A 15,268-nucleotide genomic window follows, 5' to 3' on the forward strand; every position below is an offset into this window, starting at 1 on the left:
TTAGGGATATCATCAGGAGCAGGGGCATGCAGTGAACTGTTCTTGGTATATTGGAAGATGGTTTATGAATGATGGATATATACAAATGGAATATAAACAAGCATTTCAGATTTGTAGTAGAACATAAGATCCAAATTTATCTCTTATTTTCATTAGTAATAAAAGACAGGAAAGTGAGACTTTCTCATTTATGTTATGTCGTGAGTACAGTATATGCAAATCTGTAAGGTTCATAAAGTAGAGTACTGTATATCACTTTAGAGATGAAGATGGTCATAAACTGCATTACTTAAATTAAGGGGATATTAAATCCCACATAGTTTTAAAACCGAATCAGAAACTCAAAGATTGGAATCAGAGAGTTTCTTGCCGAATATAGAAAACTATAAAGTATCGGCGACACTAGCATTAGCAAATGCAAGTGATCCTAGTACGTAGTACAATACCGGACTCGTTGCAAAGGTGGGGGAAGTTCAGATCGCTATTCTTAGGTATTTTCCATAATGTAAAAACACATTTCCTAGGAAATGTATGCTGTTATTACATTATGGAGGGAGGTCACTACCCAGACCAGTTTCAGCCTTTTTTGAGGCTTCATCAGTGAGTAGCTAGACCTAATACCAAAGTGTATAGCGAAAAGAACTTATATACTCTGCGAACGAGTTATCCAAACAGGTGCAACCATTAAGTTACTTAAGTATAAAGAGCTAATAAGCTTCATTTCGGCAATGAAAACATTACTTAAATTAAGGGGATATTAAATCCCACATAGTTTTAAAACGGAATCAGAAACTCAAAGATTGGAATCAGAGAGTTTCTTGCCGAATATAGAAAACTATAAAGTATCGGCGACACTAGCGTTAGCAAATGCAAGTGATCCTAGTATGTAGTACAATACCGGACGACTCGTTGCAAAGGTGGGGGAAGTTTTAATACACTTTGGTATTAGGTCTAGCTACTCACTGATGAAGCCTCAAAAAAGGCTGAAACCGGTCTGGGTAGTGACCTCCCTCCATAATGTAATAACAGCATTCCAAGCCGATTTCTTTTTTTGTGCTTTTGATTTTGGGCAACCCAAATGTAAATACTTTTGGCAATGAGATCTTAAGCCAGCTCTAGATATTATACATATTGCTCAACAGAAGTCTGAATGGAAGTGAGTTTCTATAATGCTGCAAGCAGCGGCAGCATTATAGAAACTTTATTAACTATTATAATAACAGAATTAACTCACGTAAATTATTCTTTATTCGTAGAATTTTCACCCGAGTATCACAGGCATCATCAGCAAGGCTAATTAAACAATAACTGTTATATTCACAAAGCGCCACCTAAGTAGCTAAGGTTAAATTTCCTAAATTTATTTAATTATTCAATTATAATAATTTAAAAAGATTTTTTTTATTTTTTTAAATTATATATATATATATATACAATTATATGTTAGGAAAGATTTGCTGCTTTATAAAGTACTATCTCCCACAAGGGGGAAAGATGTAGACCATCGGATATGTTTAGGTTAGGGGAGTGAAGTAATGTTTCACATGTTTCTTTGTATAGCCGTTCCATTAGGAACCGACTTTTGTGAATGACTTTTGTCTTGTTCCACTTAACTCTATGTCTGGTGTTGATGGCATGTTCTGCAATTCCAGACTGTTTGGGTTCAAGGTACTGGATGTACGACTGGTGTTCTTCTAACTGGACCTGAGCAGATTTTCCTGTTTGTCCGAAATATGATAATCCACACGAGCAGGGAATCTGGTAGACATAGCTGAGATGTGTGAGCTTGTCCTTTGGAGACATTAGGAATGTGGAGATTTTTCTGATGGGTCGAAAAGCCACACAGATTTAGCACCTTAGTTATGCGTTCACTAACCCCGTGTACATAGGGGATAGGTATACGTGTAGGTTCTTCTGTATCACCATCAATCACACAATCACATCACCATCCCTTTTGGCTGGGATGGTGATGTGATTCAACGTGGATGTACTGGCCTGTATGAGTCTCTTTCCTATAGACTGTGAATTGTAGATAACCAGGATAACCTTTAATTTACGTGAGTTAATTCCATTATTATAATAGTTAGTAATATGTCTACTCACGGTATTTCCTTACTGAAACTTACATTATAGAAACAATGCCACAATGGGACAGTTAATCCTATCTGCATACTGTTTTAAATGCATGTATTGTCTGGCTGGTTTGTCTATATGGATAACAAACATCTATATAAATGATATAACTCATAAAATAATTACCTGGGACACCACGACAAAATCTTGATTTTGGGTAAGGCTTGTTCTTGCAGTAGCGATAACTAAAGAGGAATGAATTCATACTTGTAATATATGTATATATATATATAAAAACCAAAATCTAATTAAATTACAAAATTGTAACTCACTAACATGACTGATACAGCAATATCATAAAATGATTAATTTCTTATACAGAAAAAAAAAGTTATATAGTATACCTATCACACAATTACAGGGTAATTGTGTGATAGGTATATTATATAACCTGGTAATACAAACCAGGCTAAAAGTATACAATACATTAGCCCTACCGGTCTTAATGTATGGAAGCGAAATCTGGACAATAAAACAAAAAGACAAAGATTAACAACAGTAGAAATGAAGTTTATGAGAAAAACTGCAAAGTATACCCTATTTGATCACAAAAGAAATGAAGATATTATGAAAGAATTAAACCAAGAACCAGTAATTGAAAAAATTAAAAAATATAAACATAGATGGATGGAACACGTTCAAAGAATGAAAACAGAAAGATTACCAAAACAAGCCTTAAGTACAAGCCATTAGGAAAGAGAAAACCAGGACGTCCTCTTAAACGATTCAACGATGACTTCTAAGGCCGGAACAGGCCATACTAGGCCTAAATCCTTGATACGTATGATGATGACAATTACAGGGTTTTTTTTGGCATTTTTTGTAGCCGATCTAACATGTTTAACACGTTCGCTGCCACACTACTTGGGCATAGTCTGTTCCCGTACGCCGAGCAATTTCACTTCTTCAAGGTCAGTACGGTAATCTCGTTGCCAGCGGTAAGCATCATATGAGTAGACTCGTAGTTGGCTTGTGCAGAGCATATACCATCTATGAGAATACACAGTTTTGATGCTAGCTCCACAAGCCAAGCATTTTCACTTCTTCAAGGTCAGTACAGAAATCTCGTTGCCAGCAGTAAGCGTCATATGAGTATGCTCGTAGTTGGCAGCGAACGTGTTAAATTCCATAACTAAGTTTAAAATGTACTGTATAGCATCACGTTGGAGGCTTAATGGATATTTTACAACACTCAAAAAGAATTAAAATAGAATTTAATACTTCCTATCTTTGTTCCAGTGGAACCCACAATCTTTGTTCCAGTGGAACTACCCTCACTACTAAACTTAACCACATACACAGCACTTTTCTCTCCAATGGCTACAGCGATCACAGTATCAAAAAAATAATCAACTCCTCCCCCATTCTCCATCCTTCTCGTCAACAAGATTTTAAAAATGCCATCACCATACCCTACATCCGTGGCACATCCGAAAAAATAGCCAAGATACTAAAACAGTACAACCTACACACAGCATATAAGCCCCACAGCAAACTTGCTACCCTTATCCGTTCTATGAAAGATCAGCTCCCTTCTCTCTCTGCCTGGAGTTTACAAAGTACCATGTTCCTGTAAGCTGGCATACTTTGGACAGACAGGCAGATCAGCATCCATCCGTCTAGAGGAACACAAGTCTTACATCTTCAAACACAACTATGGCCATTCAGGCTTGGCTGACCATGTTTTGGACACCACCCACAGGGTATCATGGAAGAAATCCACCATGCTCCACCACAGCAAATTCAAGAAAGAGAGACTTTTCTTAGAAGCAGCAGCAGCTCTCAAAAACCAACCAAATCTCAATAAATACGGTTGCATTAAACTTCCGAAGATTTGGGAAACACTCATCACCAGAGTTCCCACCTTACATTCCAGGCCACCTACTACTGCCCTTAGAGGGCGCTCTACCTAGATAAGACTTTAGTGTCACCCACGTGGTTGGGCTTAGTATTGTCCTCACAGCACTTAAGCCTCTACACATGTACTGTATAGCATACTAATAATGGATATTATATAGAACACTATACATCATTTTTAATCTCCACCATGTAATAAATGCAAATTTTACCATAAGGCTATATTACTTACAATGCTGCCATTACATTACAGCTCCAGAAGATTTTTAAGATATTTGCATTAGGACAAGAGGAAAACTGTCATTGCCACCTTGACAACTGTGTTCCCTCCATTATCTTTTAGCAACTGTATAAATTCCATTTTCCTTTCTTGCCTGTGACCATTCCTCCTTCCAGTCTATATCCTCCATAGTTGTTCTCCATAATAATTACTGATCTTGCACTCATGATGTTTGCTTCCACACTCTCCCTTGTACCCCTGACCAATAATATCACAGGAAATCTGTGTGGCGCAAGTAAAGGAATGTGTTTCAGGATATATTAGAAAACAATTAGAGAGTTCTATAATTTAACTGGTGTAAACCAACATTAATGAGCCAGATTGAATGAAAATACAGGAATCTCTTGCTAAATGTATCCTGTGAAAACACTGTGCTAAGTGATACCATATTAATGGAATATGATAAGCAATATGAACTCATCCATGGGCTTTTTTTGAAGTCGTTACTATTTTTTTAAATATATTTTACTACAAATATAACTTCTTCTTTGAGTGCCATCTCTTATCGGAGGTCGGCGACCGCCTTGGCAAATTTTGAGCGATTCTCAGCTATTCTGAGCAGTCTCCCCGAGTTCATGCCAGTCCACTGTCTGATATCTGCCAGCCAAGATTTTCTTCGTCTTCCTTGTCCTCTTCTTCCATTTATCTTCCCTTTTATAATCAATTGAAGTATCTTATATTTTCCATTACAAAGTAGGTGACCAAGATATGCAGTTTTCCTTCTTTTTATGGTATCTAAAAGTTCACGTGATTTCCCCATTTGTTCCAGTACTTCCTGATTGGACGTTTTTGCTGTCCATGGGATTTTTAACATTCGTCTGTATAACCACATCTCAAAGGCTTGAGATGTGGTTATACAGATATAACTAAAGGATAATAAAATGTTTTTAAGATTTAAAAATAATACATATTTAAAAGAAAATTGATTCTTTCTATGTGTACACTTTGCAGTAACAGCTCGCAGCTTTGTCTATATTATGGTTGGCATTACATATTACATCAAGATTAATGTCAATAATCATCATTTGTTTTAAAGTTTCGACAGCTTAAAACAATAATATTCTTTAAAACAATAAAAACAATTTAAAACAAAACAAATTATTTTAAAGTTACGTCCTTTGTTGGTAGATTTTCTTCTGCATCACAAAATCCAGTTCTTCATATGCATCTTTATCAATGTTAACGAGGTGAATTAGTTTGATAATTCCCAAACATTTATTGAATGAAGCAAGACTTCACACATTCTTTGCTTTATCACCACACTTAAGTCTCTTAATTCAAATTTTTGCTCTAAAGGGGTAACTATCATTTTTACTCATTATTTATTTGTACTATTACTGTCAGCAGCCAGATCAGTTTGAAAGCACCAGTTCTTTTCTGATCACTGAAGTTAAGCAAACCTGAGCTCAGTTAGTACTTGGGAGGGTGCTGCTGGCATTAAATATTTGGATGTGATGGTGATGTTTGCATTAGGGATGACTTACTGAGTATTTATTACTCTGCTTATCCTTGGGAAGGTCCAAGAGAAAGGCCCTCGTAGATCCTAGCAGGATCCTCCCTTAACGGAAGGTGAGTCGAGAAAAATTCGCCCGTTGAGGAATATTGGCATGTGATGCCGCTACCACCATCTAGTGGGATCGGCAGATGCTTCGTTCTTTCAGAGATGGGAAGGCTCACGGATAGCAAATGTAGTACAATATGCAAAAGTGGTGCAACAGGCGCATCATAACTCAATTCAGACTACTCCATCACGTCTAATTGCTGGCCTGGTTGGCCAGGTGGTTAGTGTATCCGCTCTCCAGCCAAAAGGCTGCAGGTTCGAATCCCGCCATGGGCATGGATGTTTGTGATTGTTTGTGGAAATGCTGGTGGATGGTATATGGCATTGGTGTAGTTGCAGTTATAGTTGGTGGAATGAGTGATAGAGAGTTGTAGAGTGAGTGCCATCCCTCGATGAGTCTTTGGACTCCCTGAAGATGTCACGTAATAATAATAAAAATAATAAATTATTTCACTCTTCCAGTCAATGCCATAAGATAATATAAAACTGTTTATAAGGCATCAGACAATTCTTCACACACTTCTTTAATGGTGGCTTTACAATGCTTTATTCACAGCACGTACATTCACACTGGTACAAAGTCATGTCACTTGAAATCATCAAGCAACTCTTGACAAAAAACATTGAATTAATTCAGTGGATTAGATAAAAACAGTAAGGTTTCCTGTCATAATAAGATGCATTTTTACATTTTTATTATACTGCATATGACATGCTAGTTTGAATGCTTTTGATTAATCTTATTTGTAAACTGTCATAATGATATAAAAAAAAATATCTCAAACAATTCTGATTTCAAGTATCTATTCATTTGAAAATTTGCTTTATATAAATAATTTGGTTTCTGCACCCAGTGACTGCATCATAAACAGGTGTTATGTATTTTCTGCAAACCGAAAATTAGAGGATGTTAGGACAATGTATTTAGTTACATACCCTGTTTGGCACTATAATAAAACTGTGTGTATGCTAAGGGAGGGGAGGTGTTTTTTGTTATAAGCAGTCATAATTAACACCATGTTCCAGCAAAAAGATGTGCACAAATTCACACAGACAAGAAAGTCTTGGTGACCATGTAATTGTTAAAAGAAGAATCTTCATGAAAATTCAAGAGAAATGGGTATACAGGCAATACTCTCACACAAAACTGGTTAAGCAAAAAAACAGAAGCAATCAGGAATGTTGCAAAATGTCCTGGAAGCTATTGAAAAAAGGTTAAAAAAATAGAAACAGCACTATAAAGAGAATCAGAGATGATAGAGGTGACATAGAAACTGAAGAAAAAAATATCCTAGATGTTTGAAGCTATTTGCTAGTTAGAAAACTAAAGGCTTGGTTAATGGGCCACTAATAGTTGCAAAAATTGGTTGATAGGCAGAGGAGGGGAGATATGATTGAGACATTCAAATTACTGAAGGGTTTCTATAAAATTAATTCAGAAGATATTTTTGAGAACAGGGCTGGTTGTGGGAGGACTAGGGGACATCCATGGAAACTGGGCAAAAGTGTGGTTAGTAAAGGTGTTAGAGCTGGGTTCTTTACTTTTAGAGTAGTGAATGAGTGGAATGCGCTCCCTGAGTCTGTGGTGGATGCTGTGACAGTGAATGAGTTTAAGGCGAGGTATGATAGATACTGTATGAATGTCAAATAGTTGTGATGAATATGATTTGGGGCCTCCCTCGATGAGTCTAATGACTCCCTGGAGTTGCCCGTAATAATAGGCATGGATGTGGAACATACAGCCTCTCCCTGTCAAGTCAACAACCCTGCCTTCCCATGGCATGGCCGGTTTCCACAAAAGGGGCTCAGCCATTACTTTCCTAACTAGCAAATACCACCAACCAGCTTATTGAGTCTGAAGTGACAAATGCAGTGTGTGGTTTCCACAGCAGGGATTCCCATTTGTTTTCCCTTCCCTCTCTTCTCTGTGCAGTGGGAGTGATACCCTTCAAGGCCATGAGGACCCATAATCTCCTCCACTTTGAGAATACATAAGTTATAGTACACCCACACATATGAGACTTCGACACTTCTGCGCATGTCAACAGAAGAATCCATTCCAATAATAGAGTAATCAATCTGTACTGTGGGATGAGTTGTTTATTATTACATGTCGGAAATTAAGTTCTCTTTTATGATCATTGTAGTTTTTAAATGGTATTTTGCTTGTATAATAGTCGGAACATTTTACCTATAAAGCACGTGATTTCGTGTGTTGTTGACCAATTCATGAATTGACTCTTCTTAACAGTCTTCCAACGAGAGCTCTTCCTTCTGTGGTCGGACTATAAAACAGTGGTGCCTCAGGCCCATGTTTTATAGTTTGTGCATGGGACCGAACTGTCCAATGGTCAATCTCTTCACTAAAAACTCACTTTCACATCCATAGCATTAACTCAAACATAAATGATGTTCACCACCACTGGCAATCTTCCAGACCAAGACATCCTGTTCCTGACAGAAACCCAGATTGCAACTACATCTCCTACTCTTCATGTCCAGTGCCCAAATTATAGACAGAGGGTAGCACCTTTGCCTTTGTGAAATCTGCCAGAGAATGGCTAATTTAGAATCCCAAGGTTTTGACATTCTCTGGCTCAAGGTTTGCCCCATTTAGTAATATTCATGTGGTGAATTTATTGGTCTCTAAACACTGATAACTATTCTGACCTCTTCACATTCCTTCAATGAAATCCAGCTATTTTCCTAGGCGACCTCAATGTCCAACACCACTGATTTATCACTCTTAAATCCTCTGTATCTCTTTTTTGATAACTTCTCCTTCCAGAATACACTATAGAGGTCACCTCTCCTCTCAACAACTCTGACCTCCCAAATGCGCCTCCCTCAACAAGTAAATATACTTCAGAAAGGCATATTTTAAGACTAATGGATGATAAATCATGGAAATGATTTATTCTTTTTGATGATATATTGTGATGAGAAAAGATCTATTATTTATTAAATGAAATGATCATCTGCACAAAAGAATGAATGAAAGAAAGAAAGAAAGAAAGAAAAAACTGATGTGTCATGCAATTTTGAAATTTTCCAAAGGAGACATTTCTCGTCAAGTCATACCAAACTGATTAGTTATAAAAATTCTGAAAGAATTGTACGAAAAAAATGCAACAGCATTTTCTCAATTCCTTCCGCCCCCCCCCTTTTTTATATGAATAAATAGATCCACTTTTATTTTTATATTCTCATAAACAAAAGTGACGTTTTAAAGCTACTATAAAAATATATTTCACTGTTAAGTTTTGGTATGAACTAATGCAAAAGCAGTTTGCTACAGATAAACTATTGGGGAAAAAAGCATCACATGCTATTAAATGATAATGAAGCTTGAGAGGAAAAAAGTTATATCCATATTAATTAATCGAGAGTACTATAAAGAAAATAATGGGCAAATCAAAAAGGAAGTTGATTTTTTGATGTTTTAACGCGCTCAAAAATACGGAATCTTTCGCTTTACCAAATGGACGATAGGATTCATATGTTACACCTGTTTTGGTACAAGCTAAAGCATTAAGAAAAGCATACAATACAATGCAATGATAAAATACAACCATGTAAATGATCAAGAACTCATAATTCCATTCAAAATGACATGGATTTCTATATATATACATAAGATGACAATGGATTTACATACCACCTAGCAGGTCTACGACCCATGATTATTCTTAAACGACAAGAACGAACACACGACACAGGAGGAAATCTTAGACAACGATTGATACATTTACAAACCGCTAGATGGTGTTAGAAAATATAATTATATTTTATTTTTATTTAAAAATAGCCTGTTATAGCTATACCAACGATTAATATTAAGTATATTATTTCTGGGAAAACTCCCATGTTACTCCTCATTATAAACTATTATAATACAGCTATATTGCCTGCTTCAGTTTAGGAGTGCCCCTGTTTAAATGTCATTGGCTATTTACTCATGGGTTCTTAGGGCATTATGAGTGTAGATGTACTAAAAAGTATATGTAGCTTAAGGAATAGAAATTGCACATACCTTTTTCTGGGTGTTGTGGCTTTTCCTCTGTCTGCGATGTCGAGAACTGCAGAGTGTGTGTGTGGTGTGGGGGGGGTAGGCAGTTTGGTAGAATAAGTTAGAAAAAACCCGGGTTTTTTCTAACTTATTCTACCAAACTGCCTACCCCCCCCCACACCACACACACACTCTGCAGTTCTCGACATCGCAGACAGAGGAAAAGCCACAACACCCAGAAAAAGGTATGTGCAATTTCTATTCCTTAAGCTACATATACTTTTTAGTACATCTACACTCATAATGCCCTAAGAACCCATGAGTAAATAGCCAATGACATTTAAACAGGGGCACTCCTAAACTGAAGCAGGCAATATAGCTGTATTATAATAGATTAATATTAATATATTTACAAGAACTCCATTTTTTTTTTCAATTTCAAGAATGATAAAATAAGGAAAACTGTTAATTAAAAATTGATAGAGAATAAGGGGAAATTTAAAGGAGTTACGAACAAAAACCGCCGCCGCTACCACCACCACCACCACAACAACAATAATAATAATAATAATAATTATCATCATCATCATCAAATTTCTGATAGGTACCTTCAAGGGTACCCTTAGCATATGATAGTAATACATGAAAAACTAATATCATTGCTGACTTCTTATCTACTTTCCTCCCAATTAATCTGTTACCTTTCAAGACTAACATTATCAGATCTTATATTTCGATCTAATAAGGCAGTTTTTACCGTATCATTCCACCTATATCTTGGCCTTCCTCTGAATATTATTCCTGCCAAACTTGCAGAGAATAATTATTTTGCTAACCATTTATCTCCCATTGTGTATAAGTGACCATACTACCTGAGATTAGTTCTGCTAATACATTCCTAGATGATAACAATGATAAGTTCTTTCTTAACATTCTCGTTTTTACTATGATATTCCTATTGAAGCCATCTGTTCACGCCCCTAATCTTTCCTAGGACTCTCATATCTGAAATATCTAGTCTTTGGTCAAGTGTTTTATTTCTAACCCAGCTCTAATCTCCATAAGTCAAAATTGGATTGAACACTGTCTTGTGTACAGCTAATTAAGTATTTTGACGAATTTCTCTCTTATTACATGTATACTTATTCAGTTTGACTTCCTACCAAACCAGCTTTGTTGATTCTGTTGTCTATTTCCATATTTAATTTACCATCTTCACTAAAATTCGTGCCTAAGTAGCTGAAATGTTTTACTTCTTCTATAGTTTCAACCACAATGCAGTTGATATATTCAATGCTTCTACCTATTTTCATTGCCTTTATCTTGTTATTTATGAACTTCATATCATATCATATTGATGGCAGCACTTGTTGGCCCATCACTTCATGGGTTGACACTTATAATTAGTGATAGTCTTGAGCCCGCAATCTCTGATTCGCTACCCGGTGGTAGAGGTCGAACTGCCCTCTTTGTATCCAAAATCTGGATAGGGTTAATAAAAACTCACTTATTCCCTAGAATGGAATAAATGGCGTTAACTGATTCTACATACCTAAATGTTATCAAAGACTCATTGCAGAACACACTCTCACACGCAAAACTCATCAAATTCTGCTTGTAGTTCATTCAACGTTTCTGCATTAACCACACCATCAAACAATGTCTTATATTCATCAACATAGCACAGATCCTTCTTCACACCCTTCTTATGCACTTTCTTGATAATGCCGGTTGTTCTATCCATTCAATCTTCTATGAAATATTTCTTCCACATTAACCCAGTAACAACCCTGAAATTATATGTTTCAATCATATCTCTGCTACCACTACTGAGATTCGTGAAGAGAATTCACGAAGATTGGCTAATTGCATTCCCTCAATTTATATTCACATGAAACATTCTAAAGACCAGTCACCGCCATAGAATTCTTCTAATGTATCCACATCAGATTGAAAACTAAGCCAACAAACCTGAACACACTAATGATATGCCTTCTGATCAAACGTTTATATAATGGAACCATAACCTCTTTATTTCTGCATGTCAAGGTCATTCTCATTATTTTATTTTATTTTAGTATATGATGATACAACAGCCATCAGATTTTTTTTAAGGGAAGGTAGAGCACCATCTCAATCCCTTCAAATTGCATGCGGGCTCGGGACTGGCATAGTCCCGAGATTCTTAAAGGGGCTTTCTATACCCACTGAACTATATAGGCTCTATCCTCAACATTGCTATAATCCGATGTCATTAAAACCTCACAAATTGCGCACACCACTGCCTATACTTTCGTCAACTCTTAAAAAAACAACGACTTTATTATTATTATTGTTATTATTATTATTATTCCTGACACCTCCAAGGAATCTGAAGCCTCATCGCGGGAGGACACCTACAACAGTCTCAACCACTACACCGAACCTCTACTACAAATCCTCTCCATCAACACCATCTACCGCCCAACTCCACCACCATCACGACTAGTAATTTTTGTCTGTAAATTGCGTGTGTTCTGAAAGACCGATTTGTCTGTTTTGCGGGATGAAAAACCCGAGTTTCCGGGAGAAAAACCCTGCTACCTCCGTATGAGATCGGCTAACTCACCTTCGATTGAAATCGTCCAGATAAAGATTCCTCCCGTCGCGACAAGCATCGAATTTAGGCCTATTCCAATCGAAGGACGCAATGTACCGTCGTTCTTCCAATTGCACTATGGAGGCAATTTTAATTCCCTTACAGGTGGGAGAGCCCAATTTAGCACTGTCTAACTTTTTGGAGACTGTAGACCAATCCCCACCGATATTCAATTAGAGATATTTGGCCCAAGACTATCACTTACAATATCCGCCATCCGGTGAAGAAAATTGGCTGACAAGTGCCGCCATTTCGCGGTCCCTAATTCTAACACTAGTGTGGGTTCTACGGTCGATTTTTTTCAGTTTAGGGGAAAAAAAACCGAGTTTCAGGGAGAAAAAAAAACCAGTTACTCGTTCACAGAGATCGACTATCTTGTAAACGATTCGAAGAAAGGCATAGATAAACTTGCTGAACGACTGGATTTCAACCTAGGTTTTCCTTCGAGCAATCATGCATCGTGGAGTGCAAACGACACTTCCACAGGGCTGCACAGGTTCCTCCATCAACTCTACCTTTTTCAGAATTTCCATTCCAAATATATACAATGCTTCTTTTTCTTACCTACCAAATTTCAGAACCTTCAATGTTGAATTAACAGTGAAGTTCCAATTACTTGACCTCTCTGCAATCTATTCAGCTTGTCCTCTAAACTCCCAACATCTGCTTGATTCCTAATCGTTATTTTAGTGAGTTTTTTTTTTTTGCATCATCTGCATATTCCATAGCTAAAGAGCCTTGGTATTATTAATATACAAGTTAAAGAGCAACAAATGTCCCAAAATATTTCAAACGTGTTTGAGAACAAATCAATCTTTCTCAAACATTGTACTCCAGAGTTAATATCAGTCTTGCATCATTTCTACAATCTATTATACATATCCGCTACTTATTGCAACGATTGGAAGCAAATACTTACTCTAAAAAATGGAGAAGTCTATTGTCAAATTACCGACAGAAGACGATAGAAGCCTATCTTGAAACTATCGAGCAACTTCCATCACATTAGCCCTCTCCAAATAATGGAGAAAAGAATCAATAGTCAAGTCCTCCTGGCGACCGAGCATTAATCAGCAACCATCAAATGGATTCTGCCATTCAAGATCCACAGTTGATCTTGTGGCCACATAACTCACAACAAACAATGAGCAATGGAAAGATTCAATGAAACTTTTGCAGATAATATCTGGCATTGAGGCCTGTTACACAAACTGCCGCCCACTGTGACTGACTGGCTAGCTTCCCCTCTGGTAGTTTACTATATGTCACTGTTGATGGCATCGTCTCTTCAAGCTTCACCACTGATGCACGAGTACTTCAAGACTCAGTCCTATCACCCATTCTCCTTCTCCTGTACATTATTGACTTACTCTCAATCATCATTAATCCTATACACAGCTTTGCAGACGATACTAATCTATATTCATCCTACTGATTTAAAAAACGAAGTAGTTCACAGATATACCAAGTATCAAGATCATCTACAATCAGTGTCTTAAACACTGACTACGTACAGTCTTTCAATGGGAAGAGGACAAAATTGTCAGATTGAATGATTACAAAACGCAGTCTTGCCTCCTCCCTCTCTCTCGAAAAAAGATATCTGATCTCACCTACCATTATCCCTAGTAATACACACATTGCCACGCAAGATTAGGTCTCTTTAATTGGACTAACATTTACATCTAGTCTCTCCTGGCGTAAACATGAGTTCCTTCCTCTGCATCCAAAAAACAAGGCATTCTCTTTCCTTCAATATGCTATTTTAGAATCAACCAGCTGTCAACTACATCTTCCAATTTCGCTCATGTTAAAATTCTACTGTCATTTTTAATGCTGAGCATTTAAAACTTCTCAAAGAATTGATGATGTTATTCAGAGGAGGGCAATTTGGTTCATGGACAATATCTCTCTTACAGATTCACTTCCACCTCTAACAGACGCAATGTTTCAGTTCTCTGTCTATTCCACTGGTACCTTCAATGGTCATTGCTCCACTGAACTGGCAACCATCCTTCGTTCACTTTCTGTTGCACCTGAAAACACACCGAACTCTTGCTTTGATTCTTCCTCTTTCATTCTATCTATCCCCGTGGAACAGTCAACGGCAAGAAGCATTTTCAAACGACTGCAAGCTGAGTAAATCTTAAAAAAAAAAAAAAAAAGGCTCCTAACAGCACTGATGGGTTTATATGTTCTTCGACTTCTCTCTATGGGATCAATACAACGAAATGTATCGATCCCATAGAGAGAGGTTGAAGAACATATAAACCCATCAGTGTTGTTAGGAGGTGTCAACGGCAAGAACCTAGCTGCTGCGCACAGGGGTGCGCAGCAGCTAAGTTCTCGTTCCTGCACCCTGTTAGTACCCATTAAGGGAAGCTAAACCTGCTATCAACCAAACGCACGTACTCGAACTCAAATGCTCCTAAATTTCTGCCCTAAAGGATCCTACCTGGGGCCAAGCCTCAAAATTATATCATTTAATACTGAAGGTTTCTCCACTGTCAAGCAAGATCTCATTGGAAATATTTCCAGAGATAATGACTGTGATGTGCTTTGCCTGTAAGAAACTCAAAGAGGAGAAGGTGCTGCAAAACCTTACATCCATGGCATGAAACTCATCAAAGAAATACCCCACGATAAATATGGCAGTGCAATATTTACGGAAGAGAACTTGATCCCATCGTCCATTGACTAATGAACAACAGAAACATTGAGATTATTACGATCACATTTAAAAATATCTCTATCACCTCAGCCTATAAACCACCAGAAGAAGCTTTCTCC

The 15,268-nt window shown here is 37.2% G+C and overlaps 1 protein-coding gene and 1 non-coding gene across 2 annotated transcripts in view; one reads left to right on the plus strand and one right to left on the minus strand.

Moving 5' to 3' along the window:
• LOC150097102 (large ribosomal subunit protein uL16-like) overlaps nucleotides 1-9,584 on the minus strand; it is a 64,144-nt gene extending 54,560 nt beyond the window's left edge. Inside the window, exons 1-2 of the mRNA XM_090407231.1 lie at nucleotides 9,490-9,584; nucleotides 2,260-2,318 (exon numbers count right to left, since the gene is read on the minus strand). Coding sequence (XP_090263357.1) covers nucleotides 2,260-2,318; nucleotides 9,490-9,512 — 82 coding nt within the window. The 5' untranslated portion in view covers nucleotides 9,513-9,584. The remainder of the gene's footprint in view (nucleotides 1-2,259; nucleotides 2,319-9,489) is intronic.
• Nucleotides 5,730-6,020, plus strand: LOC150097103 (Nuclear RNase P). Its single transcript, XR_016549735.1, has one exon.
• Nucleotides 9,585-15,268: the final 5,684 nt, after the last annotated feature.

This window comes from Typopeltis vanoorti, chromosome 17 (genome assembly GCF_054136105.1).
Source record: "Typopeltis vanoorti isolate ZY-2024b chromosome 17, IOZ_Tvanoo_1.0, whole genome shotgun sequence".
NCBI classification, from domain to species: domain Eukaryota; kingdom Metazoa; phylum Arthropoda; class Arachnida; order Uropygi; family Thelyphonidae; genus Typopeltis; species Typopeltis vanoorti.